Raw genomic sequence first — 27,473 nt, 5'->3', positions numbered from 1 at the left:
CACCGAGCCTGTACACCAGACAAGCAACCAGGTGCGCAAGCCTTCTGTTGTTGTAAAATCGGTCAAAAAGGCACAACGCTGCTGGCGGTGTGACGACCAACACAACCCCCAGGGATGTCGATTCCAGTCAGCCACGTGTAATTTTTGCCACAAGCGAGGGCATATCGAAAGAGCATGCATTACGAAACGGAGACTTGCCAAGATAAAGTCACCTTCCCAGCCTAATCACAGCGTCAACGCCTCAGAGAATACGCCGCTATCTGATCTCCATGGAACAACATCAGCAACACCATCTGTGTTGTACGACCTGAACACCATGAATCTCGGCACGCGACCGAAGATTTTTACAGAAGTAAGCGTACATCACCAGCTGATTAAGTTCGAGGTGGACTCCGGCGCAGCCTGTACTCTGATCAGTGAGGACACGTTCCGAACTTCATGGCCATCTGACGCACCCGCCCTGCAACAAGACGACACGCACCTGCGAACGTGGTCAGGACAGAATCTGCCACTATTGGGCTCTGCCAACGTGCAGGTTAACTACAACGGCCAGACCCATACGCTACCTCTGCTTGTTGTGAAGGGCACAGGATCAAGCCTTCTAGGGAGAAACTGGTTTTCTCCACTAGGCGTGATGATATGCGGCATACACCAGACGCCGAGCCAGAACATGGTTGAGCAACTGCAAGAGAAATACGAAAGAGTATTCTCGGAAGAGATTCCAGGAAACGAAGGGCCCCCGGTCACACTGGAGTTGTTGGACAACGCGCAACCCAAATTTCTGAAGGCCAGGCCGGTGCCGTTTGCTCTCCGAGATTCAGTTGAAAAAGAGTTGGACAAACTGGAGCAGCAAGGTGTCATCGAGCCGACGCAGCATTCAGAATGGGCCACACCACTTGTCGTAGTTCGCAAGAAGAACGGAACCATACGCCTCTGCGGAGACTACCGGAGCACCGTCAATCTTGCGACTAAAGCGTCCTCTTACCCGCTACCGACACCTGAAGAAGTATTCAGTGTACTACGTGGCGCAAGAGTCTTCAGCACATTGGACCTCACCCAGGCGTATCAGCAGCTGAAGGTGAGCGAGTCAACTGCTGAATTATTGGCAATTAACACACTGAAAGGCTTGTACAAAGTCAAGCGACTGCCTTTTGGCGTAGCTGCAGCCCCGGCCATATTTCAAAAATTCATGGAGACAGTGCTTCAGGGCATCCCAGGAGTTTGTGTCTACCTTGACGATGTCATCATCAGTGGCACTTCCACTGAAGAGCATGCAGTGCGCCTAGAGCTCGTTCTCGAAAGGCTAGCAAACGCTAATTTGTGCATAAGCAAATCGAAGTGCTGTTTTGCGGTGCCAGAGGTGCAATTTCTGGGACACCGAATTGATGCGGAAGGCATTCACCCTACCGAGGACAAAGTGCGAGCGATCACAGAAGCACGAGCTCCAACAAACAAGCAGGAGCTACAGGCTTTTCTCGGACTCTTGACGTTCTACGACCGGTTCTTGGAACAAAGAGCTACCGTGGCCAACGACTTATACCAACTCCTTCGGAAAGATGTGACATGGACATGGTCGCCACGCCATCAGCAGTCATTCGATGCCCTGAAAGACCTGATTCGAAGATGTACAGTCCTCCGCCACTACGACGAAAGGAAGCCTCTGCTTTTGGCTTGCGACGCATCACCGTACGGAGTCGGCGCGGTTCTATCGCAAACTGACGAGCAAGGAAGGGAAGCTCCCATCGCCTTCGCCTCACGTACGTTGTCGCAAGCAGAACGCAACTACGCGCAACTTGACAAAGAAGGGCTAGCCATCGTCTACGCGGCGACACATTTTCACCAGTACATTGCCGGCCGGAAGGTGACCTTTATAACCGATCACCGACCGCTATTGGGCATTCTGGGACCACAAAGGCCTATGCCACCAACTTTGTCTCCGCGAATGACACGTTGGTGCATCAAACTCTCAGCGTACGACTACGCTCTGGTCTACCGCAATGGGAGTAAACATCAAAACGCCGATGCGCTAAGCCGTCTGCCACTAGACGCAACTGTTGACGAACCATTTCCACCAGGAGACGTTCTGATGTTCGAAGCACTGCCAGAACCTCCGCTTACAGCAGGCACAGTTGCAGCATCTACGCAGAAGTGCGCAGCTCTCCGGCTAGTTTACACAGCTGTTCAACAAGGCAACGTGCATAAACTCAAAGGGGACAACTTCGACGCTTACCGCAGGCGAGCTACAGAGTTGAGCACCCATCGCGGCTGCATCATATTTGGGTCCCGAGTTGTGATGCCGAGAGAACTACGCGCACAAGCTATGTCTCTCATCCACGCCGGACATCGGGGCATCGTTGCAATGAAAAAGTGTGCCAGAAGCTACATGTGGTGGCCTGGCATTGACAACGACATCGAAACAGTGGTGCGAGAATGCAAGCCTTGCCAGAGCAGCCGGAGCGCCCCGCCGAAAGCTCCTGTCCCAGAATGGGAAAAGCCAGACACACCATGGCACACACTGCACATTGATTTTGCAGGACCAATTGAGGGCTGCACTTTCCTTGTGGTCGTAGATGCCTACACAAAGTGGCTTGAGATAAGGCAAATGGGACAGACGACTTCGGCAGCAGTCATTGACAACCTCCGATCACTATTTGCAACGTTCGGCCTGCCGCGCAAGGTAGTGTCGGACAACGGAACACCGTTTGTGTCTGCGGAGATCCTCAAGTTTTATCGCGACAACGGGATCTCATCAGTTACATCGGCCCCCTACCACCCAGCGACAAACGGACAAGCCGAGCGCTACGTAGCCGAGCTAAAACGCGCCCTTGAAAGAGATCAGACAGGCTCGCTGCAGCGCCGCCTTGCGCGCTTTCTCTTCAAGCAGCACACGACGGTTCAGAGCACAACAGGCGAGACCCCCTCGAAAATGATGTTCGAGCGTGAAATGCGAACCCAGCTCACAGCCATCCTCCCCGAGCCAAAGGCAGAGACGTTCCGGGAAGAAAAAGCAATTCCGCGCTGCGGCACGCTTAATGAGGGGCAGCGCGTCCTCGCCCGACAGTTTCTGAAAAAGCCACGCTGGGAGGAAGCTACAATTGTCAGACGCATAGGCCTGCGCTCTTGGCTCGTCAACATACATGGCACAGTAGCACGCCGACATCTCAACCAGCTGCGTAGATTTACGACGCCGTCTGAGAGCTGTCCGCCAGCGGAGAGAACACGTGCACCATCTTCCCACATAGCCTGGCACCTCTTCCCGGAAGAAGAGACTTCGCCCAGGACAGACCTAGGAGACACAGCGAACAACAGCCAGCCTACAAGTGTTTCTCCCCCGAGCGCACAAAGCCAGCGCGCCTCCACGCGTGAGCGCCGACCCCCTGCACGATACCAGGCAACTTTCTAAGGGGGAAGGAAGTGTTGTGTCCCCTTATTGCTTTTGTGTGTGTGCGCCCCCGCATCCTCCTCCTAACGACCACTCGCATCCTCCTCCTAACGACCACTTGCCCCTCGTCGCACGCTGTCGCCAGATGCCCCCCCATGGTGCGCCCCCGCATCCTCCTCCTGTTTTGAGAAGCCACTCCCTCCCGTGGACGCTTCTCCGCTCCCTCCTTTCTTCGGGCGGCCAGTTCGGCTCCTGCCTCGGTCGACGCTGGTCGCACCCTCATCGGCTTTAAATAAACGAAGTCTTAAAGTACCGTGTGCGTCTTTCGCTGCATTCAACACAGCGACCGGACACGACAAGGCGTTATAACGGCAACGGATTTAATTAGCTGGGCTCGGCATCTGCACTGTTGTCCGGGCTGCATGCATACGCTCGCTCGGAATGAGATCGCCACGCTTCCAGGAAGGCTTTGGCAATCCTTTCTGCCCCGTTCAGAATAGTCGTCCTGGCGACAACTTGCACGACCGCACGACAGAAAAGAGCGCACGGCGCGCGTAACTAGTTGTCATTCTGGGTTTCAGTGCAGTTCCGAATCCTCTGGGAGCACATGGGGAGACAGTTAGTACAATCAAACCCAGGAAAGACTCAAACTAAGTGCAGGAATAAGTTCACACAGTCCCCTTTCAGTGACTACGGCGCTTTGCCCCGACCATCATCTACCTCAGAGACTAAAGGCCCGTTCACACTTGCCCACAACTCCAGCGAGCGAAGGGGAATCGGCCGCTTTTGACGCCAAGCGAGGCGGAAAGAGGCGCGGCGAGGGCGATCGGGCTGGACCGATTTCCGCCCCGCGGCGACAAACACGGCGGCGCCCTTCGATGCAGGACCCGTCGCTTCGGATTGAATTCTCATTGTTGCTGCCTTTTTCAGTGCGTTCACTGGCCAGAAATGCGGCACAGGTCTTTTCGCTTCGTCTCACCTCGCCTCTAAGAAAATGTATAAGTGCTAAATTTGATTTATTTTTTTTATTCAGAATGACGATTCTGCCGCTTCTAGGCTTAACAATAGAGTCGGTTTGTTGACAGTAATGGTTCCCGCCCTGACAACCAGATGGCGCCACTATAGGCTAAGTTTATTTTTGCGTCTCTGCTAGCATACGCTGAACTAAAAGTGAGAATGCGCCTGCGTTTAACGTACGCAAGCATGCATACACTTATGGTACGCAGACAGCGTAAATTTATGCTCTTTTCTCGCTATATCTGTGTATGCCACTAGCAGCGACGCGGTGTGGAAAAGCGAGAAACAGCAGCGGCGCGGAGGATCCGCCTCGCCCGCGCGTGAACAAGTGAGAACAGGTTCTTGTTTCTGCGGCGAGCAAATCCGCTTCGCTCGCCGGATTTTAAGGCAAGTGTGAACGGGTCTTAACACCACAGGACACACATCCCTCGCAGTCGCTGTTCTGATCGTCAGTCTCGCGAGAACTATCAACTGCCGTCATTCTTCATCCACCTTGGCTTAAAGAGTATGGGTATACAGTCGCGCCCCGTTAATATACGACCCCCGTTAATATGAACGACTCGAAATATGGACAGTTTTTCTGGGGACCGAACTTTTTCGGTGTATTTCTTCATCATCATCCTCCTGACTACACCCACTGCAGGGCAAAGGCCTCTAGCTCCCATGTCCCTCCAATTATACCCTGTCCTTTGCCAGCTGCGGCCACCGCATTCCCGCAAATTTCTTAATCTCATCCGCCCATCTAACTTTCTGCCGCCCCCTGCTACGCTTGCCTTCTCTTGGAATCTACTCCGTTACCCTTAAGGACCAGCTGTTATCTTGCCTTCGCATTACATGCCCTGGCCAAGCCCATTTCTTCCTCTTGATTTCGGCTAGGACTACGAAAGGAGACGTCAGGGACTTGAAAAATTATCAACCGATCAGCTTACTGTTCAATGCATTTACGCCTCGTTAATATGGAAATTCGCTGTCCGGACAATGTACAGGGTGAAAAAGCACGCAGCCTATCTATTTTTGTCCCGTTAAAATGGACAGCGATGAGCTTAAAATCCCGAGTGTCTCCACCAGACGTTCCGTCCCTTATGATGTGAGTGCATAACAGCAGAAAGGCACGCGAATGTGCAAATGCCATGGTAATGGGTGGCAGGGTGACCGGTCGATGCACTTTACCATTAGCCGAATTGGATAAATGGCGGTCAAAAAAAGAAAAAAAAAACTATCTGTATGCCGTGTTGAAAACAACATTCAGCAGCTGTGAGCCGAGTGAGTACAGGGTTCTCGGGGTGTGAACAGCTAGTCGTAGTAGATACTTCACCACACCAAGAGGCAATATCATGCGCCTCATGGGCCACTATAGATGCTTCAACGTGCTTCAACCTACACCGCATGATTTTCAAGATAATGGCGACCAGAATAATGGCGACTACGAGCGGCTCGCTGCCCGCCACTATATGCACAGAAGCAGTCTGTAATCATAACAAATGTTTTTCTTTTTCTTCATGATTCTTTTTTACGATTACGGAGGAAAGGTGTGCCACAGCACAGCACACTCACCGTCGAACCTCTGCATGCGGGCGGCGAACTTCCCGCGCACCTTGCCGATCTCGTCGCGGAGCACGCGCTCGAAATCCTCGCGGCTCTGGGTGCTGAGCAGGTGCTCCATCTCCTGGGTGCAGCAGGTCAGCGAGCGCTCGCAGATCTGCAGGTGCTCCCCTGCACACAACAACAACCGCAAAACAATGAAACAATACGCACCAGTAGTATATACTTCTCACTTCCAAGAGCACGAAATATGATGAATGCACAAATGTATATATACACTGCGGTATCTAATCAAACTTGTTGCCGCTATACTGTCCGAAGTTGCGGACTGGGCAAGCAGTCGGGGTCAGTGAAGGTCGAGCGATGGGCGAAGTCAGAATTTCAACCTAACACGAGTTAGTAGCCGACTAATGCAAACAAAATATGGCAACATATTGGGGTGAGGAACGCTTGGGAGTTAGCAACGATAACACTGCGAAACCAAAGTCTGCTGGTGGGCATCAACGCGAAAATCAACCTATCAGAAGTTCAGACGGCGTTGTTCACTTACGACCTCGACTGTCACGTTGATACACGTGCTATAACATATACCGTAATACATGGCATAAACATAGTTGTTGTGTTCTTCGTGTAAATAATGATAAGCATTTCCGTATCCAAATTTTAATCCGCTATCCACATAAAACTCCATAGGCTATATATAAGCAAATATTTTTTTTTTACTTATCTCCATGAGTAAGTAGAAAAAGTCGCTCTGCTAAACAACGTTTCACATCACTAAAAACAGGACGCCACACGAAAAAAGTAAGCAGCACAGGAGCGGCTTCATCCGAAAGTTCCATTATGTAACCACCTTCGCTATTTTTGCCATATTTTCACAGCTTCCCTACAAGTTTCACAACAGCCCTTGAACCAAGAGCCTTTGTAACTAGCTTTTTGCACAAGCCTAGGAAGAGCATCAAGTTCGCCGTTTTTCAGACTCCGGCTGCAGCACATCCTATCAAGCAAGTCAGCTCAACAGCATCAAGCGTCGAATAAATAAACGCAATCGCAAACAAATCGATAGATATGTAAATAAGCATCAACGCAATTATCCTCACGTATCCAGATGCTAAGCGCTAGCCGGAGCTGTCCTCCGTGTTCCCCACGAAAGGACTGCGGGACTCTTGAACGAAAGTTCAGCTGCGACAGTTCTTTGTCAAATGGTCTCGCAACCTCAGCTTAATTAAAGATCCCAAGAATTAGCAGGAAAACAAACAAAAGGGGAAGCCATAAGACAGGCGGCAGGCAGCCTTGCAGCGACAAACAAAAACCGCCCATGGCGCTATGACGTCAGTCCGCCGGGCGGGCGTGCAGGCGGGAACACAGGCAGGCGCAGTCATCTGGCTTCTTCGCCGCTCTGCGTAATTAACGACGACTCCGAGGGCGTCCCGAAGGGCTTCGCGAAACGCAACACGAAGGACGAACTTCGAGGAAAAAGCGATATGGAAGTCGCATACTCGGAAAGAACAAAGGCGGGAACCGTATTATTGTTATTATTTTTCTCTCGACGCAAAGCTAGGCAGCCGTCAAAGCCAGGGGTGAGGACAGGCTGCTGCGGCCACGACCCCCACCCCCCTTCCCCTTCCTCCATCACTGTCAGGCATAGCGACCGCACACCATACACAGGTTGCTCGCCACATACACAAACCTGCCGCCACCTGCGCTCGCGCGGAACGCCTTCAAAGAGTCGTGCCGGCGGAGTTCGCTGCCGCCGCAGCTGACAACGAACAAAGGGGCCAAAGCAGGGGTGCTCCCATTTCGCCGCGAAATTAAGTTTGACGCGCAAATTTATTCCGCGGGAGCAAGGAAGAAAAAGAGCGAGGGCGGATGAAAGAGAGGTGCGCGAAATAAAAGAGCAAATATAGAGCGAGACCTTTCTGAAAGGGTATGGGCGCCCGTGGTTCCAGCTGCAGGCCTGTCTTCGACGACAACGGCATAGCAAAAAAAAAATAGTAACAAAAAAGGAAGGGGAGAAGAAGGCAGGCCGGCCGGCACACAGCACGACAGCCGCGGCAGAACTCTGCTTCGAGGCGGCAAGACGTCAGGCCGAGGACGAAGAACAGGAACTCTTATGAAGAAGAAAAGAACGTCGGCACAGACGTCGTCTCCACAGGGGCCGGCTATTGCAAACACGAAGGGAGAGAGGCTGTGGAGGGCGCAATGCGCCACCACCAGAAAGGAGTGAAGCGGTAAATAAAATAAAAAAGAAGTAAGAGAGTAACGGAGGAAAATGGGAGGGCAGAAGACCCGTGATGAAAGCGCAGGGGGGCCGTCATCTCCCCTTTTTCCCGATGCCGAGATTTCAATTCGAAGAGCAGCGCGCGGGCACCCCTTTCTCGAATTGAAAGGACATTCCGGTGCTCCTCGCATCCTCTCCTCCCCAATCTCTTTCCTGTGCGGGCTCAGAATCAGAAGAAGCTGCGGTCCTGAGCCCGCCTGCTTTGCGTCCCCGCGCACGTCAGCGGGGCGCACAGGTTGCGTGCTCGTTTGAATGCGCTTGCGCGTGAGCTTTTTTGCGTGCGCCCGTCGTCTGCCTGGAGACCAACGCGCTGGCGACAGCGTGGCCCGGTAGAAGCAAAAATAAAAATAAGGGAGGGAAAACGGGTCCTTCTCCGCTTCGCGTCACCGCACGCCACCGGCGCCCGCGAGCGTTGCGCCGTCCGATATGCAAGCCACCAGCTAAGCACGAATCGATGGCTGAAGTCAGCATCGGAGGCGATAACGAGACGATGACAAGGCAAAAAAGAGCTGAGGAAGATCGAAAAAGAGTCGTAGGGAATAAGAAAAAGAGATGAACCACGCGAGAGAGGAGGATAAGATGCGAGAAGAACCGCGTAGTAGATGAAAAACTAGAAAGAGGCAAAATAACGGACGCATTTAGGCTGGCCCAAAAGTTACAGAAGAAAAACGAAACTATGAAATAAGGTAAAGAAAGAAGAGAGCACCGCGATTTGCGAGGGACGGCGCGTAATAGAATCGTCAGGCTCCTCCTCTTAGAGGACTCGCGAAGGAATAAAAATATAACGCGACAACGCCGCCGACAAGCCGAAGGGCGTGAAAACTGCGAACACAAGCTGCGAGATGCGTGTGGAGAGGGTAGCGGCTGAAAAAAAAAAAAATAACGACGAAATAAACGAGTGGGATCCACAGCAATGGGAACGGGAGGCGGTGGGAGTTGAAGCGAGAGAGCGACGCTACAAACGTGCGAAGAAGTGAAGGGTGTAGGCGAAAGAAGCCGAACACGCTTACTGCGGAGGAGGAGGAGGAGGGCGAAAGGAGGAAGAGACTCGAGTGTCCGGGCGGTGCCAGCCGAGCGCGATGATGGAAGGTGGGCGGCAGACTGAAACCGGATGAAAAGCTTGGCCGTTCTCCTCAGGCGCGACAACGGCACGGCGGGTCGTCGGGCGGGGGTCGGGGGCGAGTTGGCGCGATGGCCCAACACCACCACCCGACACGCGCACGGCTCGGCGGTGGCGACCCTCTCGACGCGACCGACGCCGGCGAACCCGGGGAGAACGGGCGAACGCAGCGACCGGAAACGCGCCAGATTAGCAGTCGTCGCAGAGCGAGCACAAGTGCGCAAGCACGCGACTGCCCCGTAGACGCATGGGTCTTTGGGGCAGGAAAGAAGAAAAAGAAACACAAACACAAAAAGAAAACAATAGCAAAAGCAGCACCACTCCAGAGGGCTGAGAATACGGGAAGAAAATGGCAAGGGCGCAGCAGGTGCGCGGGCGCAACTGAATGTACGGTAGGAAATGGCCACTTTCCTACCGTACATTCAGTTGCGCCCGCGCACCTGCTGCGCCCTTGCCATTTTCTTCCCGTATTCTCAGCCCTCTGGAGTGGTGCTGCTTTTACTATTGTTTTCTTTTTGTGTTTGTGTTTCTTTTTCTCCTTTTTCATTATGCCTGATGGCAAACAGCTCGAATAAAAAAAAAAGAAATCGTGGCGGTGACGGTGGCGACGAACAAGAGGCCAAATTATGGAGATGCGATTTTTGAACGATTGTAAGGAGGATGGGCTTGTGGCAAGTGTGCACTGTGGCGACTCCTCTGAGGGACGCATGCTGGGTGGGAATTAAGAGCAGGCAATTTCCGTTCACAAAATGTGAAGAAAATGAACGGGGATTATTCTTAATGGACATGACGGCATTTGCCCGTCTCTCTTTCATGTGTGTGTGGTGTGTGTAATACGTGTATGTGTATAGGTAGCACGTGTTCCCTTTCCTGCATTCAGCGAAGCGTTGCCGCCCAGATCCGTCAGGAATCAGCGCAAAGGCGCTCGGGCAGCATGCACGGGCGGCTGCTCATTCCGCGCATGCGCATAGCCTGGTGCCGCCCATTCTCACTGGCCCTCGGTGGCAGCGCTTCGCAAAGCGCGGAGCTAGTCCACGCGCTTGCATACTGCCGCTACCTGCGTGCTGTTAGAAACAAGTTTTTTCAAGGTTCTTACAAACGTAGTTTGCAAAAAGGAAAAAAAAGTTCTTCTCCTCTATAGCACATTTTGCCTATCGCTTTAGGAACATAAATTGCGCCTATTTTTCAAGGAAATTCCTTGGCGATGACTTGTGCAACCGCAAACAGCATTCATAACCATTTGCAACTAGGATGTCGCCTGCGGTAAAAACGTTTTGCCACAATTCCTCCGAAAGATGTCTGACAAGTTTCTTTTCTGAATCGAAAACAAATATACGTATATCCTAAGTGCAACGCCCGCAGACCACTTGTGCAAAACCTAACACCAACGGGCCCAGACTCGCGAGCCCACGCACGGTGGACATGCCCAAGTGCAGGCGAGGCCCTATTCTTGGAAGCAAATTCATCAACAGCGCACAGCCAAGGAACGTTCTAAGAGCCACTGGGCCTCGGCTGCCGCCGCAGGGCGATCATCTGTGTACGTTATTACGGACAGGCTTACAATTAAACGCGTCTCCCAAGAATATACAAACACAACAAACGAGGAGGCAAAAGAACCCTTTTAAGACAGGTCGGGCATGCGCCAAAGCCAACACACGGGAAATGGAAGAGCTGCCTGCTCGCGTAAACGAATTCCCGAGCCATCCTTTGAACCCGGCGCGTCTTGAAGGAACTCCTCTTTTCTCTCTCTCTCTCTCTATCCTTCTTTCTCTCGCTCACCGGTGTATATTGCGTTAGGAAAGTCGCAGAGAAAAGTAAAAAAAATATCTGACGAGTCCCGGCCGAAAGGCGCACGAAGGCGCGACCCGCGGTTCCAATTTTCCCCAATTCTAAAGCGCGGCTTGCCTGCGGCTCGCGCGGTTCTGCCGGGGCTTACACAGAGAGGGAGAGACAGAGAGATGAGATGAGAGGACGATCGGCCACGCCTCGGAGCATAGGCGTCGGCAAATACCCCGTCGCAAGTGAGACCTGAGAGAGGGGACCCAAAGGACTCTAAAGACGACTGAGTGAACGACAACTCCGAAATGGGCGCTCCCGTCTCTTTCCGGCCACTGCGCACACAAACTTCAAAGCAGTATCGGCAACCTGAACTGAGTCAGCGAAGCAAAGGTAGACGGGATGAAGCATGCGCTCCTCATTAAGTTCGAAAATCCACAGAGAGAGTGCGAGGGAAAATGAAAGAGGGGGCGCTAATACCGAGCAAGAAAAGGGTTCCGTTCGTCGCCCTCTTCTGAGCTCGCTTTTGTTGCGTCTGACGCGCTGGTACGCAGCAGCTATGGGGGGCGTTCGCGGTCAAACAGCTTATTTTGAGCGCGGCGTTTGAGAAGGGGCTTTCCAATCGCGAGACAGAACGCAACTGCATGGAGGCGACGTTAAATGCGGTCCGTTGCACCCAGTGCGACTACGGGCTGTACTATCCTGTTTCGAGCGAAAGTTAGAGCATGCTGCGTGACCGACTTTCGACCTTCACACAGAGGCCCAGAAAAGGTAACAGCGCTCGATCTATATCTCATTTACTGCAAGCTTACAACTTTCTTGGCAGGGGCACTTGTGATAAAAATAAAAATATATAAAAAAGAAAAGGCATAATGTTACGAGCGCTTGCTTTGTACAAGAATGATGTCGTGATTTCATGCACCAACATGTTATTTGGTGCTTTGCGGTTTCCTTCAGGCTTTATGAAAGCACAACCACACATCTCGAACACCGTACGCATACGCGAAACTAACGCGATTCAACGAAAGCCGGAGACCTATCACACTCGGGAGCAGGCAATACCCCGAGCAACATGCGCGCCAAGTGCCGATATGTAACGTACGAGTCTCGAATCAGCATCATCATCAGCCTGACTACGCCCACTGCAGGGCGAAGACCTGCTCCGTGTCGCTCCTATTAACCCTGTCCTTTGCCGGCTACGGCCACCGTATCCCCGCAAATTTCTGGATCTCATCCGCCCACCTAACTTTCTGCCGCCCCCTGCTACGCTTGCCTTCTCCTGGAATCCACTCCATTACCCTCAAGGACCAGCGGTTATCTTGCCTTCGCATTACATGCCCTGCCCAAGCCCACTTCTTCCTCTTGATTTCGATTCGAAATCGCAGCCAGGATAAGGCCACGCGTGATCTGTCCTTCACGTTTCATTCACGTTTTGTGATCTGAGCGCAACCGCTCAAAGAGAGCCATTACGGCGAGAAGCGACCTCCGTCGCATTCAAAGCATTCAGCAAACCCCTAAACGCCATCGTAAGAAACCGCCAGCTAGACACGAGGTCTACACAGCCCTGCCACTAAAGCCGTCAGTCAGATGGGAACGGCGTTTTTCATATCAGCCCCCTGAGGCACGCGTTGCACGTGACATCGCTTAATATCCACGCGACAGCCAGCTATCCGTGCAGGGCGACAAGGGGGGGGGGGGGGGGGGGGCGACGAAGCGCATTCAGCCTGGCTCGGCGCTTAGACACGCGCATCTACCGCCATACCTCAGCTGCCACGCACACCCTGACTCCGGCTCAAACCACAGCATGGAAGGGCGCCCGTAGTACACCACAGTGCGCTTGCTCGCCGTGAATGGCGCGAGGCCTATCCCAGCGTCGAATTGCGGGGACCTATAACGCACGCGCTTATACGCTATGCGGGGATGTCATCCGTCTTGTCGCGTCACCCACGTCCCTCGCTCCTCTGCCACTCCACTACTAGGCGTTCGCTGCAAGCGCACGACTGTTCAGTCAGCACTGCGCGATACCTGTCGGCGTGATTCGCGGCAGTGCAGCGAAATCTAGAGTAGACGGAGAGAGATCTAGCCCGGCAAGTTGCAGGCCTTCGAGGAGCCGCATCACAACGTGCTCCCTTCCCATGCCGTTCCTTAGTGCTGACTGCATCTTTCCTAGCAGTTAACACGGCCTGAAAGAGCCTTTCGAGTTGCGGCGGGCGTAGGTAGTGTTTCCGCGCTCCCTGGTCCAGATGAACTCTCACAAAACTAGCCCACTTCCAAGGTGTCTCGACAGGTTCAACAGACAGCGCGGACGGGACGCATTCATATTTTCACTTTTCAGTTCGTGAGCAGCAGCAAAGACATTCAGCGATCCCGAGTCGGTCAGGACGCTCACGTGGGTGGCGCCGCTCCAGACGTGCACGCATTATAATACGCCACACGGGAGCGCTGCACGCAACTCGGGCGACACACCCTCGCGAGAGGAAGATGTGTCACGAGAGAGAAGTCGCGCCAAGGAAGAGCAGTCGGCGAGGGGGTGATTTCATCGGGCGCGCTCGGCTGGTTCTCAGCTGGGGCGTGACGCGATCAACAGGGAGGGGGGCTTTCCACCCCGGCCCGCCTCCCACTCTCACCACTCGAGCCGCGGGTCTCGGAACGCATCCCCGGGGAGCCGTCAACGCGACGCAAATGCGCAGTGAAATGCATTAATGGCGGGCTGAGTGGTACGCCACTGGAGAAAGCGAGTGCGCAGCGCGCAATCTGCGACCGCTGCGGGCAAAGGCGGCCTTTTGAGATTCGAGCGATGAACAGCTATAGTATAAAAAAACAGGCAGCCCGTTGTTTCGGTTTATGTCAAACCCGTAAGAGCGGTAGTGCACAAGAAGCGGCTGGCCCTGCCGCATCTTGGCCAGAGACAAGGGAAGAACAGGCGGGGACAGGGGGAGACAGGAGCGACGATGTGAGGCGTAATGGAGTGTCCGAAGTTTTTCCCGTCGTTCAGGTTGCAAGGCTCGTTAGACTCGCTTATGGAATTTGACACGCACGCGCGCGCACGCTTTAGGTTGCCAGACAAGCATAAAAAGCGCCGGTACCCATACTGCACGCTCTTTCCACCCGCCTCTGTCTGGGTCTTTCAGCTCTTGAAGAGGCGGAGGGGCAAGTCGCGAAAGTTATTCTGCGGGGCAGTAAAGTAAAATAGATTGGGCAGTAACCGCCTCTTCTCGTGTTCAACGTGTAGGGAGGGGTGAGTGCAGAGAATTGCTGCGCAGGCACAAGACGAGGCGCGGTCGCCGATTGAAAAGCAGGCACTGGGAGCCACACAGTAGAGCGTGCGTCATCCACTTCTGGACAATTGTGTTCCAGCCCAGTGCGCCCTTTCAGATTAAACCTGCGCGCGCCAAGCGGCTTCGATCTGAGAAAAAGAGGAACTATAAGCGAGAAGGCGAGTGGTAGAGAGTAAGAGAGCAGGTAAACGTAAAGGAAAGAGCAAATAATGAAAAACGCGGCACCAAGCCCACAAGCGCAAGGAAGCTCGGAACAAGCGCGCTTAGCGCTGAAACAAATCCTCTCCCGAGTCCGAGACAAATAAAAAGGCGGCACCAAAAAAAGTGAGGATTCGGTCGTCATCCTAAGCACAAACGCCCAAGAGCGCGGCCCCCAGAGCTATATTACTTTCAGGAGAAGGCAGGGTTCCTAGCCGCTGCGCCGAGAGTCGTTTCAAAGCCATCAGCCGCCGCCCAGCACTAGACGCTTCCCTTCCCTTTGCGCCCCCCCCCCCCTCCCTCCCTCCCTTTGCTTCACCGCACACGCGCACACATACGAGGAGCGACAGCCTCCCACCGCGAAGGTGAGGCAGCGGCGTGGGAGGCGGGGGAGACTGAGCGAATTTGTCCGGGGACCGGTGAATAGAAAAGCGATGTGTCATTCCATCCGCGAAGCTTCCTCTTCGCTTCACGCCGAGACATGACGTCATCCATCTTTTCCAGGCGCCGCCACCGCCGCCGCCGCTTCTCCTCATCCCGCTCCTCTCTCTCTCTCTCTCCCCTGTTCTCCTCACCTTCCCCCAGCATTCTTCCTTCACAGAGCAACCAGACAAGGGCGAGGGTTGCGCACCTCAACTCCCTGTGCGGCAAGGAGAGATGCCAGGCATGGATGGACGGGGGTCGAGCCCCGACCCGAGGGGTTCTAATCCCCACCGGGAACGCGGGAGCTCTCCTCTCCTTCCGGCACACAAACCGCGGCCCGCACACCTTGGGTCCCCTTTCTCTCAGGTATTCCTGTGCGCATACACGGACGCCCATTTCAAAGCGGCGCTCTACTTTGCGAGCTCGGCTCGCTTGTCAAACCACGAGGAAAGCGAGCCGATTCTTCTTGCAGGTAGTAGCACACAGAGTATGCCCAGCTCGACGCAGGAGGGCATGCGCGATACAACGCTAACAACGCCGCAGTGCGCTGCCGGAGGGGAGAGGACACAAACGAGACCGCGAAGCGCGAGCGTGTGAACTGGCACGACTGTTCGCGAAACATTGTGTGTGTGCGGGTGAGCGAGTGTGTGCTTAGCAGTCCCAGCGCCATACGCGGGCCCGCTTGGACGAACGCGGCGCAGCAGACTGGAAAATCCCTTCCTCCCACCTAAAAAAAAGAAAAAAAGAACACGAACAAAATGAAAAAAAAAAAAATTGCTCGGGGATTGCGCCTGCTATTCCACGTATAGCGGCTTCGCGACGAGGCAAGCACGTCCTGGACGATAATCGTCAAGAAAAAAAGTTATGTAAGGTCTGATTTCCTCAGCAAATCCGTTTCGTGCTTTACGCTACGTTGTATACTCTTATCGAATCAGAGATATCCGAGCGCGAAAAGTCTCACACGGTCTTCAATGGTAGGGGCGATAGACTTGTAATCTGACTGCATTAAGCTCTCTGAAAGCATTCGCACATGCAAGACACGGAGTTTTTCTTTTTTTTTTTAACGCGATAGTTTTTTTTTTTTTATAGGAGGCAGATAGGCCACCTAGGTCGCGTGACCTTACGCCGTCATCGCAACCTGCCCACAGGATAGTGAGCAAACTGCCCACCCTGGCAGATGGCAATTAATTAGCTAATGATTGGTCGCTCGGGAAGAGCAACCTGGGACGCAGAAGGCCCACCGCTATAGGAGCACCTGCCACCACAGGGCAGTGGGGCATCGCTTAACTGCTGCACTACTGAGGCAGCAGGGTTATGAGGACTCCCAGGCATCTATGAATCTAAAGGAGAGAATGACCTTCCGCATATATGGGAATTAGCCCACTAGGCTATCGCGTCATACCTTTAATGCGGAGCTTGAGTGTCCCCCTGTAGTTCTTTTCTCTGTTAATTAGTGGCGCCGACGAGCTGTTCTTCTGTCAACCTCAACCTATACAGTCTGCTTCTCAGACAGTTCGCAGCAGTCGACAGCAGGCAACGAGCTGACAAACCGCGTTCTATTCACTATACGCACGGCACATTTCTAAGCACTCGCTCATTCCCGCTGCCAAAACTCTGCCTGTACCATTGCGTCGTTTAAATAGAGAGAAGAAGAAGAAGGCAACAAACAAACCAAATAACCCGAGCAAGTCGCCTCTTCAAGGTCCCTCGCCGCGTCCCCCATTTTCCACCCTCTTAACTCCGCTATCATGCTGAGGAGGCACGTCTATACGTTCAACAAGAAGAGAAACGGAGATGTTCGAATGGAGACCGCCGCCCTTGGAATCTATTCGGGCAATGACAGGCTATTACGGGGGCCGCGCGATATCAAAGAAGCCTCGGCAGATGAGATACGCAGCAGCACTCCCGCTGAGAAAAACGTCGGCGCGCGCTGGCCTTGAAAGCTTCGCATTCCGAGAGTTCCTGCGACCATTCCATTGGGTCACCGATTCACGCAAGAGTCCCGCCTGAAAAGCTCGCCCCGGGGGCCAAGGCTGCGGGGGCAGCGCTTTTTTCACGAAGCGACGCGGCCAATCCTACATATATATGTACAACTGTAGGCGCGCCATACAAATGCTACTACGTCCGGGACAGGCCAGAACGGGTGTACATATATATATTTTTTTTAAAGCAGAAAGGCATTCATGCGCTTGCGCCCGATATTAGCACGGTGCCAATTTTGCGCCCGCAGTGAAGAGCTCACCTGAATTACAATAAGATGCACTCATGTCTTTATGAAAATGGTCTGTTGTGCACGCCAACCATGTCTGTAGTGTAAACACCACCGCACACTAAGGGAAGAAGATGTGCACACTGGTACACATTAAGACAGTCTAAGGTGTCCATTTGGACACACTAAAACAGTTTGGTGTTTTACACCATACCACATCAGACCAGCTGGTGTTCACGCTAGGGAATATCAGAACGCACAGTCATCCTGGCGTATTTTTGGACTGCGATGGCGTACACCTCAAGTACTTGGCCGCATACGTAGGGTAGAGGCTGAAGTCCTCCCAATGCTGATTCTACAGCATCCGCGGCTAGCATCCACACTAAACTGGGGAGAGGAAGCGAGTGGGCGTAGAATGCGCGGGGGGGAAGGGGGGGAGGGGGGGGGGGAGGGGGGGGTTAACGAAGAGGTTCTGCGCAGACCGCCAAAATTACAAGCTGACCAGACTCCGTAACAAGCTCTCTCAGATTGGGGCGTGTCATGACAATGGTTAACACACGAATTCCACAGACAAATCATTCGGTCGCCGTATATGCGGCTACTGCGTCCGTGCATAGCCAAGGAGTTACCCTCGGCTTTATATCAGCATTTAAGACTACGCTGCTAGCCAGCTGGTTACATGTGGTTACAGAATGTGCACGGTCCATCGTGGTTTGCAACAGCTAGCAAATTGCACAGGCAGGGTGGTACGCCATTAGCAGATAGGATCTGTACCATTAGTCAAGGTGGTTTTCGGCGAAGCTAAGAGGAGGAAAAACAAGCAAAAAGCAGCACGTATACTCTTGCTTGTGATGACAACAGGCCCACGCTCTTTCGCTCACGATCATACGGACTTGAAGAAAAAAAAAAAAAGTGGGGGTTTTAACGTCCCGAAGCGACACGTGGCCTACGAGGGAAGGCGTATAATGGAGGGCTCCGGATTAAATTAGAACGACTGGATAGGGTTGTTTAACGAGCACTCAGATCGCACAGCGCCGGGGCGACTTTTTGCGTTTCGCCTATGTCGAAACAAGGCCGACTCGGGCAAGACTGCAGTCCGTTCCTCCGGCTCAGCAGTCGAGCACGCTAACCACTGGGCGTGAAGAGGACCTGAGCAGTTTCCGGAGCAAAAAAGATTGCCTGATACGGCGCGTTTAATGAACTTGTGCGAGTATTTATACAAACTGACTCTCGCGAACTGTTACTAAACAGTTGTCTCTTAAAAAAAAAAAAAAAATTCCTCCCGAAGCACTGTTTTGCGAAGCAAACTGTCACGCCTCTGGTTTATTGCAATCAAACTAACTACATCCACTCTTAATACTTGCCTAACATTGTTTCTTGTAGGCTTGAACATCTCAGTGAAGCATATCATTTAGCTTCCAGGCGGTGCAGAGCACCCACTGCTAACGTGGCCGTACTTCCAAAACCCCTAACGAGCTCGCAGATAACGCAAGTTCGCTCGTTAACAGCGGCTCATTTGCGCACCCACATAGGCCTGTTTCACTTAACTCTTCCGTTGGCTAGCTCGTTTCCACTCAGTTAAAGCTTTCGTGAATTCGCCAGTGATATTTAAGTTTACGTCGCTCTCCTCCTTCACTCTTCCCTCGACACTTCCTCTCTCCTTCTTTCACTTTTTCACACTCGCATGCACGCACGCACAATTATGAAGACGAGGGGGACTCAAAAAGCATAGGATCAGCCTTGCAGCCGGTCGTTAAAGAGCAAATAGACATATGATTTGCACCCCCAGGTGAGTGCTAAATACCTAAGTTCGGCTGACCGAGGAGGTTTCCCTCTGAATGGCAATAGGCGCGTTTACACGAATGCGACAGAAGTCGACTCCAGTCCACTTTTTGAGGAAAAGTGCAAAAACGTCCAGGAAGAGAGTAGAGGACCAGTCACGCTTTTCCTTTTCAAAACCTGCTTTTTCCCTCAAAAAGTGGACTGGGGTCCACTTCCGTCGCATTCGTGTAAACGCGGCTAATCAGTACTAACCTGCAGCACCGCGGCAGGAAAGTACCCGACAAAACTGCTACACGCAGGTTTGAACACGACTACGTCGATGAGCATAACAAACCGGTGCTTTGCGGGGACTAATAGTTTAAAAAAACGGTTTCGAAAAAGTTAAAAGAAACCAGCAGCGCGTACACTTGCTGCACGGGTCCGCTCGTGGGGAAGTAATAAGCGCCTTCACGCGACACAGTGCGGACCTGGAGGCTCAGCGGCGGGTGTTGATCGGCCGTTATGAGGCTTATAAACGGCGCCCTTCCCCACATAGAACCTCCCCTTCTCCCATGCTCTCCTAACCAGCGTCTAATTCATTCCCTTGTTTTTGTTTACCATCGTGCTACGCGTCTTCACGGATGAAGGAAGCGCAAATTGAGGACAAAAAAACAAAAAAATAACCTGTTAGCAAGGACCGCGGAGGCGGGGGGGGGGGGGGGGATTGAATGAAGCAGCACGCGTGTTCTCTGTTTGTTTGTGGGCATAATAACGAAGCCCTCCCCATAATCACAGCAGCGACGACAACGACCCCGCCCTCCCCCGCGCAGTGATGTCCTCATAAGTGCTGACGGGGCGTGCGCCTTGTGCCATAATGCGTCTTTCATTGCCTCGTTTGTGAGCCTCTATGCGTTCGTGGTGCAGTGATGGCGACCGGTGTACCGCTCAGGCGAGAAACGCTAACGACCGCTGAGACGGGAACGGGGCACGAACTATAGGTTTATATATACAGGCAGAGTCAGTAATTATTTTAATTATTTCTTATTCCCTTTTGTTTTGTTCTTTCCCGCTGTAAGCGGTGTCTTAGGTATAGTCGTCTCTGGCACTTCACGCGCAATATAATCAAAGGATTCATTTTTCGCGCCCTATACACGACGAGATAGAACGGTACGGGAACTCCGCTGCAATAAATGGCATTCGACGGGTGCGTTATGGCAAAGCGGTGAAGCCGCCGCGGTGGCTCAGCGGTTATGGAGCTCGGCTGCAGACCCGAACGACGTGGGTTCGATCCCGGCCGCGGCTGTTGAATTTCGATGGAGGCGAAATACTACCGAGGCCCGAGTACTGTGCGATGTCAGTACACGTTAAGGAACCCCAGGTGGTTGAAATTATCTAGAGCCCTTCACTATACGGTGTGCCTCATAGCCTGAGTCGCTTTGAGACGTTAAACCCCCATATAAACCACCCAAAGCAAATAGGTGAGAAAAGTTTTTAAATGTTACCTGCGCAGAGGCGTTTTATTGTGCACACACGAATCGCCCAGCAACACCGCATAGACATAACCCCGAAATGACGAATTCATGCAGCAGGCAAGCTTACGGCGCACATAAAGGCGACGTTCAGCTTACGCAACAAATCCTCTCTGCGCATGGTTGAATTGTATGCAAACCTCCGCCTACATGATTCCCAAAGCACATTTGGAAAGCGTGTCGATACAAACGTACGGAAGGGCTCCAACGTGCTGACAATGCGCGATATAAAATCCGGCTTTGCGAAACGGACGCATTATAAATAGATATATAAAGAAAAGTAAGGGAAAAAAAGAGAGTGAAAGAAGAACAAAACACCGGGGAAAGAAAAGGCGGACGGAAAAGGGCTCTTCCCTGAAAGGCAGCCGCGTTCGACGGCATCGGAAAGTGAGGAAAGCTTGCGCGGGACGGTTAAATTATGCATCCCGCTATAGAGTGAATAGGGACGGAGCCGAACGGGAGCTGTCTCCAGAAGAGAGCACATTTTATTCCCCTTTTTTTCTCCTCGTTCTTTTCTTTCCAGCCGCTTCATTTCCCTCTCGCAGATCCTTTCGCTTATCAGTCCTCTGCGCCGTAGTCGATGGCGGGCAATCAATACGCCATTAGCGGGACTTTTAAAAATACTCTGGCGCCGAGCCCACCCGCCCTCCCGGCGTCCATCGAACAGCAAGCGACGACGTTTAAGGGCGGCCGGTCATCACGGAACTACAGGTAAGGTATCTTTCTCTGATCTTTTATTTCTTTTTTTTTTCTTATTTGCCGTCAATCTCGAAACTACATAGGTTCAGCAAAGCGCTTTCAGCCATACCAGGGAAGTTATATCGAGCTAACCAGACCCAGCTGTTCTGTGCACACGTACACGCACACACGCATCACCGGCTGCCTGTTCTTCGAATGGGTTCCACGAAATGGCTTCCGAGAAATACGCCCCGAAAAGAAAGGCGAGACGGGACCCTGAGGTCAGATGGGAAAGGAGACTGCGCAGACTCCAACAAAACAAGCAAAGCAGGCGGCAGTGCCTGTCACGGGCAGATGCTTCTTTCTACAGGCGCCCGCTCTGTCTCTCTCTTTTCTTCGTAACAGCGCGAACTTTCTCAAAACTTGGCACAGTGCTGTGCGAAGTCAAAATGAGGAAAAACGGAGTGTGTATAGGGAAGGAACGGATACGTACGGGCTAGAGAGCGAGACGGTAAAGAGTGTCCCTAAACTGCGATGGTATACGGACGGTGGAAGGAGCTTACACGGGATGAAAAAACAGTGGAGCTATAGTGGAGCCAAGCGTTGCTCCTCCCTGGCCAGATGGTCGTAAGCCTAAGTGCTATGCAGAAAAAATATTAGGGAAACGGAGAGGGGAAAGGAAAGAGTGAGGACGGCCGCAAAAACTATACACTATTCGTCTTACAGAAGAGGTGCGCCAACAAGCAAACACACAGTCCGCATATAAAGAAGAGCAGCGGCGGCTAGGGCGAGTAATTAATATGATGAGCAGTTAGGAGAGAGGGAGAGACAGAGGGCAGTACTTGAGGCAGCGGTGAGCCGAAGCACTTGCAGTACCGAGGGCCATAAGAGGCAGCAGCGTTCGCGTGCGATCTCCCCCCCCCCCCCCCCCCCCCCCCTTACTTTCCCTGGGAATAATTATCGCCGCAAATTTGCCGCGCGCCCGGGGACAGCTAGCGTACGTTCAGCACTCGAACGCATAAGCATCTGCGAAAGGCGGGCTTCGAGGAAGAAAAGATAAGAAGGCGGCGGAGCGCTGGCAAGGAGGAAGTTTCTGAGGGGCGCCGAAATGGATTTTAGGCTGGCAGTTATTAATTTACTATCTTCACAGTCTCCGCCGTTTCCTCCCAGGAGTATATAGGACCGGGCACCCGTATGCTCGAGGAATTTTCCTTTGGCTGTGTAAAATTTAGAAGGAGAGAGAGTGAGTTTCAGTCGAAGAAATTGTGTTTAGTTCACCCCGTTGCTCGCGTGACTGCACGACATTGCGTGCGCCTCATGAAAGAAAGTTTGGAAGGTAATCATTAACTTATTAATTACTCCCGTGACGATTAAGAGTTCGTTTTTTTTTTAGTTGCGCTGCCTGGGCTGAATCAAAGGCGCTTACTTAATTATACACCAGCACTCCGCCATACAAACAAGAGCCCTCTTGCGGGGCTTCTGCTGCAGCTTCGAGTCGTATATATAAGTGGCCAGAAATCTGTTCGAGACATATGCTTGCTTTTTCATTTCAACCTGCCGCCGCTATTCGGAGCCGTCCAAAGCCAATGCACATCAGTTTAGTTCAGCTATTGCGCTTATTTAAAAAACAAACAAACTTATTTAGTTTCGCCCGAGGTATAGATCGTTGCTATGTAAACCGGCCACCGTCGCAAACAACTCTCAACTCAACGTCCTGCCACGTTTGGGCGCGCGATATCGACGTCCCCCCCCCCCCCCCCCACACACACACACAAGAAAAAAAACAACAAGAAACACGACGGCGCGGTCGAGACGATTACGTGCATTAGCCGAGTGGAGAAGTTTACCTTCGCTTCGTGTCCCCCTTTCCCCCTTTCCAGGGGACACGAAAGCACTTTGAACCACAACCAAGCCACTCAATCTAATCGAGCTATCGAAGAAAGCAGACACGTGTCGTTCATTAGCCTGCGGCGGCTGTACCAAATAACCGAAACAAACACACCGGCAAACAACTCACAGCGAGCGATAAAACCTTTATCAATTAACAGATATATCGAACCCCTCGAAGAAGCGAAGCAACGAGCAAAAACACAGAAACGAGAGAGAGGGAGCAAAAGAAGAGGGGGAGGAGAATAATGAGCTTTGAAGAGTACACGCACACAAAAATAAATGCGCCTTGCACAGTGGGTATACCTGCAGCAAGTCAGCGACGAAAAGGTCGAAAACGAACTCCACCGGCGAGGTACATGCGTATGATAAGGTTCCAAGTCATAAGTTATCACGTTCTGCGGCCTCCTTCCGGTCGAGTAGCTCCGCGCGTACTGGCAACGGCGACACACGTCGTCCATTACCATCACTCCTGCGTCGGCGCTGCTTGTACATTCGTTAATAATTACACGACTCGCAAGCGCAGAGCTAGAAAGAGAGAAGAAAGTAGAAAGAAACGTGGCCTTATCGACATGAAAACGCCGGATCTCTGTTCATATACGACGCGGGGTAACGGTCGCTTACCGCACAGCACTTACGGAGGGGCTGAGCGCGCGGTTCTTTCGCTTCCGCGATATGAAAAATGGATCAGCTTCCGAAAAGGACGGGTAATGGACAAAAAAGAAAGAGAGAGAGAATAAAAGAAAAAAAAAGAGGGCAACTAGATCGTAGGAACATGCAACTTCGGCCAAGATAAATCGCGCCAACTTCGTGGCTATCAAAAGCGACCGCTGAGGTTCAAGAGGGCCAACGAACTAGCAGGTGTTAGCACTAACGACAGCGGACCACTTAGATGCGGCCGAACTAAAAAAAATAATGTTCTACAAGTGGATGAAGTTGACCTAGTTTGTTGAATAGAGGTTCAGTTGTCCGGCTTAATTTCGCCCATCTGAGTTGCTCAATGTAGGCCGACATAACAGCACATTATATATATATATATATATATATATATATATATATATATATATATATATATATATATATATATAGCGCGCCTGGCTTTGGGCCGCCGCGAGACATCGAGCCCGCTACCTCGTCACGACACCATATATGCAGACTTTTTCACCTAAGTCTTTACACAATTTTTAAAGATAGGCTTTCTGAGTTAGAAGAACGCTTTTTTCGGCACAGCATTGCCAGCGGTGTAGCACATATAGAATACAGCTAAGATGAGCTAACTGCCAAGCCAGTTAACTAATACTAAATAGTTAACTTTTAACTATTACTGTTACGCAACTCAATTACTGAGACGTGTGTAACCCACAGTAGGTAATATGCATATCTGTTTTCATAATTTCGAAAACGTGGTTACCCTCGGCGTTGTGGCTCAATGAATTTTGGCTATTTCGACGAGTTGCCTGTACTGGAGAGGTTGCTTTGCCTGCAAGCTTCTCGAAAGCGCATGTGTTTTGACGATATGTAGCCAGAATTTGTTGAGCCACAGCGCCGAAAGTAATCACATTTTCGAAATTCTAAAAACTGATATGGATATCACTTGGTTTGGTTTGGTTTATGGGGTTTAACGTCCCAAAGCAACTCAGGCTATGAGAGACGCCGTAGTGGAGGGCTCCGGAAATTTCGACCACCTGGGGTTCTTTAACGTGCACTGACATCGCACAGCACACGGGCCTCTGGAATTTCTCCTCCAAAGAAATTCAACCGCCGCGGCCGGGATCGAACCCGCGTCTTTCGTATCAGCAGCCGAGCACCATAACCACTGAGCCACCGCGGTTCAGTTGGGCTACACGCCTCTGAATAATTAAGGAACCTAACCGTAACAGCTAAAGTTAACTATTCAAAATTAGTTAACCATCGTGCGAATAAGCACGTCTAAGCTGTATTCTGATGTACTGCACCGCTGATTATACTATGCCAAAAAAAGTGCTCTTCTAAGTCCAGGGTTGCCGTTGGGAATTTTTCAAAAAGAGCCAGAACTGAAGCTAAAAGTAGCCAAAAGTAGCCACGCCACCTGATCTTGGCGCCAAATTTGTAGCCAAGTAGAAAGGAACCATTATTATAAGCCACTTTTATTAATGAACAATAAATAATATCATTTTGAATCAACCCAAAAACACAGAGTAAATAAAGAGCACGGAATTTTGGGCCTCTTGCTCGGCCTTCAAGTATCAGGTCCGTTGCAAATAAATAAAAGTTCAGTCCGCGTAGTTTATCTAGAGTAGATAGTGTTCTTGCCGGAGTAATTTTGGCACATTCTATTCAACAACTCAGCAGGAACGTTAAACGATGATGCTGTTTTTTCTTGGAGTCGTAGCCCGAATTTGATTCGCAGAATTGCCATAAGCAAATCCAGCTACATTTTGTTACGGATCTCTGTTTTCGTCAAGTTCACGCAAGAGAACACGCGCTCTGCATCAGCATTAGAAATTGGAAGGGTCAAAATTTTCAGTGCTCCTTGCGCCAGGTGTTGAAAAGGGCATTCGCCGCAAGTGTCCTTGTACGATGCTGCTGCGTGCCGGAAAGTCAAACATGATGCGCGACCAAGTGCACCGCTAGTTCTCTGCTGCTGGCGTATTTCAGACCCCGTTTCTTTGGAGGAATATATGCGTCGAGGACGCGCGCGCGCATCAAGGCGACGAGGACAGCGATGAGGACAGCAAAGCTTGGAAATAATTGTTCTTTTCTGTTCTTGCTTGCTATTGTATATGCAAATTAAAAAAAAAATGGCTAGTAGACGGGGTCGAAAAGTAGCCAATTTGGCGCAAAGTAGCCACCAACGGCAACCCTGCTTCTAACTCAAAAAGCGCTTTTTTGAAAATTCTTTAAAGTCTTAAGTGAAACACCCAGTGTCGCTGGCTAACAGCTCCGCGGCGGGAAACGAATATATATCTGCAGCATGTGGGGCGTGAGGCACAAGAGGTACCACGTGTAGCTCGAAGAGAAAGCTGCCGGCACTTCCTCCACCGAAAAAAAAAAAAAAAGAAAAGAACTTCTAGACTTGGTGGGTTGACACGACTTTAAAGTTATAACACCCATAACAGAGCAAGCGTTAACTTGTGGGAAGTATACATACAGGAGCGCACAAGACCTTTTACAACTCCGGCATAAAAGCAGTTCCTTGTGTTGTGCATATTTCCCTCAGCTGTAAAACGGACTTCTTGATTAGACGCACAATGCGCAGTGAATCTAGGGTGGGCACTGATTGCGTAGCGGAGTCGATGAGTAGCGAACGGGCCCCTCACAGAGAGTCGGATTTTTGATAATTCTTTAAATCTTCTCTCAGGCAACACAAAATTTTTCCCGGCCGGCCTATCATCCCTTGCGGCATGTGGGCAACGTTTCGGTTCCAGGACAAAAATATTCAGGGGGCGTTTTGCCTCTATAAAGTGCTGCAAGGCGAAAGCCTCTCCTGGCGCACTGTTTGGCATTGACTGCGATACTGTTTGTGCCGTACTAGTGCTTTATTTGACTACACACTTTGACTACCGACTTTGACTGCTTCTTTAGCCCGACTCTCTCTCTGCTTCGATGAGTTCAGTTGTACCCATGGCTCTGTTCGCAGTAATGAGGTATGTAATGTGGTCGCCCACGGACGCCTTACGCCCCCTGTCGGAGCGGACAACTATTTTATTAGTTGTCGTCTGCTCCAAAAGGGGGCGTCAGGCATCCGTGGGTGACCTCATTACTGCGAATCCGCGCACTCTGACGTCATAACCATTTCGACCAACCGAAAAGCGTGACACCTCTGCTGACAACCTTCTGTCGACAACGATGAGGCATTAAATGCTTTCGCCTTAATAAGAACCTGCAGAGGTGAGAAGTGTGGGTGCGAGATCCCGCACGTGGTTGTTTAAACAGAAAAGCGAAAGTAGGCCAATGGACTTGGTCACTCCAGTGATAAAGAAGCCTCTGAGGAGGGGACCTAAAAAGCAAGGATACGACCAGTGGCTCGATCGACGAGAAGTTAATAAAACCAAAGAGAAGGAGAGGAGGAGAGACACGGAGGAGGAGGAGAAGAAGACAGGGCAGGATGGAGGGCCACTGCTACAGAGTGGGCTTGACCAGAAAGAGAGAGAGTGAAGAGGGTGAGAGAGAGGGCGGGGGAGACGTCTTCATTGCGGGTCAACTCGACCGCGGCGCACCATTGAGAGCGCGCGCGTGTTGCAGCAGTGGCCCCGAGAATGGCGAGTTTACGACCCTCCTCCGCGCCGCGGGATCATGCGACCGTCGTCGCAGTGGTCGGTCCCCCAGTGTCCTACTGGGCCGGCAGCTGAGTACGCGGCGTGTGTGCATACATGCACGCACGGGAGGCCACTGCTCTCCTCTTCCGTTGGC

The 27,473-nt window shown here is 51.8% G+C and overlaps 1 protein-coding gene across 1 annotated transcript in view; it reads right to left on the bottom strand.

Moving 5' to 3' along the window:
• The window catches only part of LOC149343709 (glypican-6-like), a 148,693-nt gene that overhangs the window by 36,693 nt on the left and 84,527 nt on the right, over positions 1-27,473 (bottom strand). Inside the window, exon 2 of the mRNA XM_089546031.1 lies at positions 5,954-6,112. Coding sequence (XP_089402157.1) covers positions 5,954-6,112 — 159 coding nt within the window. The remainder of the gene's footprint in view (positions 1-5,953; positions 6,113-27,473) is intronic.

Source organism: Amblyomma mixtum, chromosome 5 (assembly GCF_055824585.1).
Source record: "Amblyomma mixtum isolate Tamu chromosome 5, ASM5582458v1, whole genome shotgun sequence".
Lineage (NCBI taxonomy): Eukaryota > Metazoa > Arthropoda > Arachnida > Ixodida > Ixodidae > Amblyomma > Amblyomma mixtum.
Note: the sequence above shows the minus strand (reverse complement) of the source record. Positions and strands in the feature narration are given on the sequence as shown.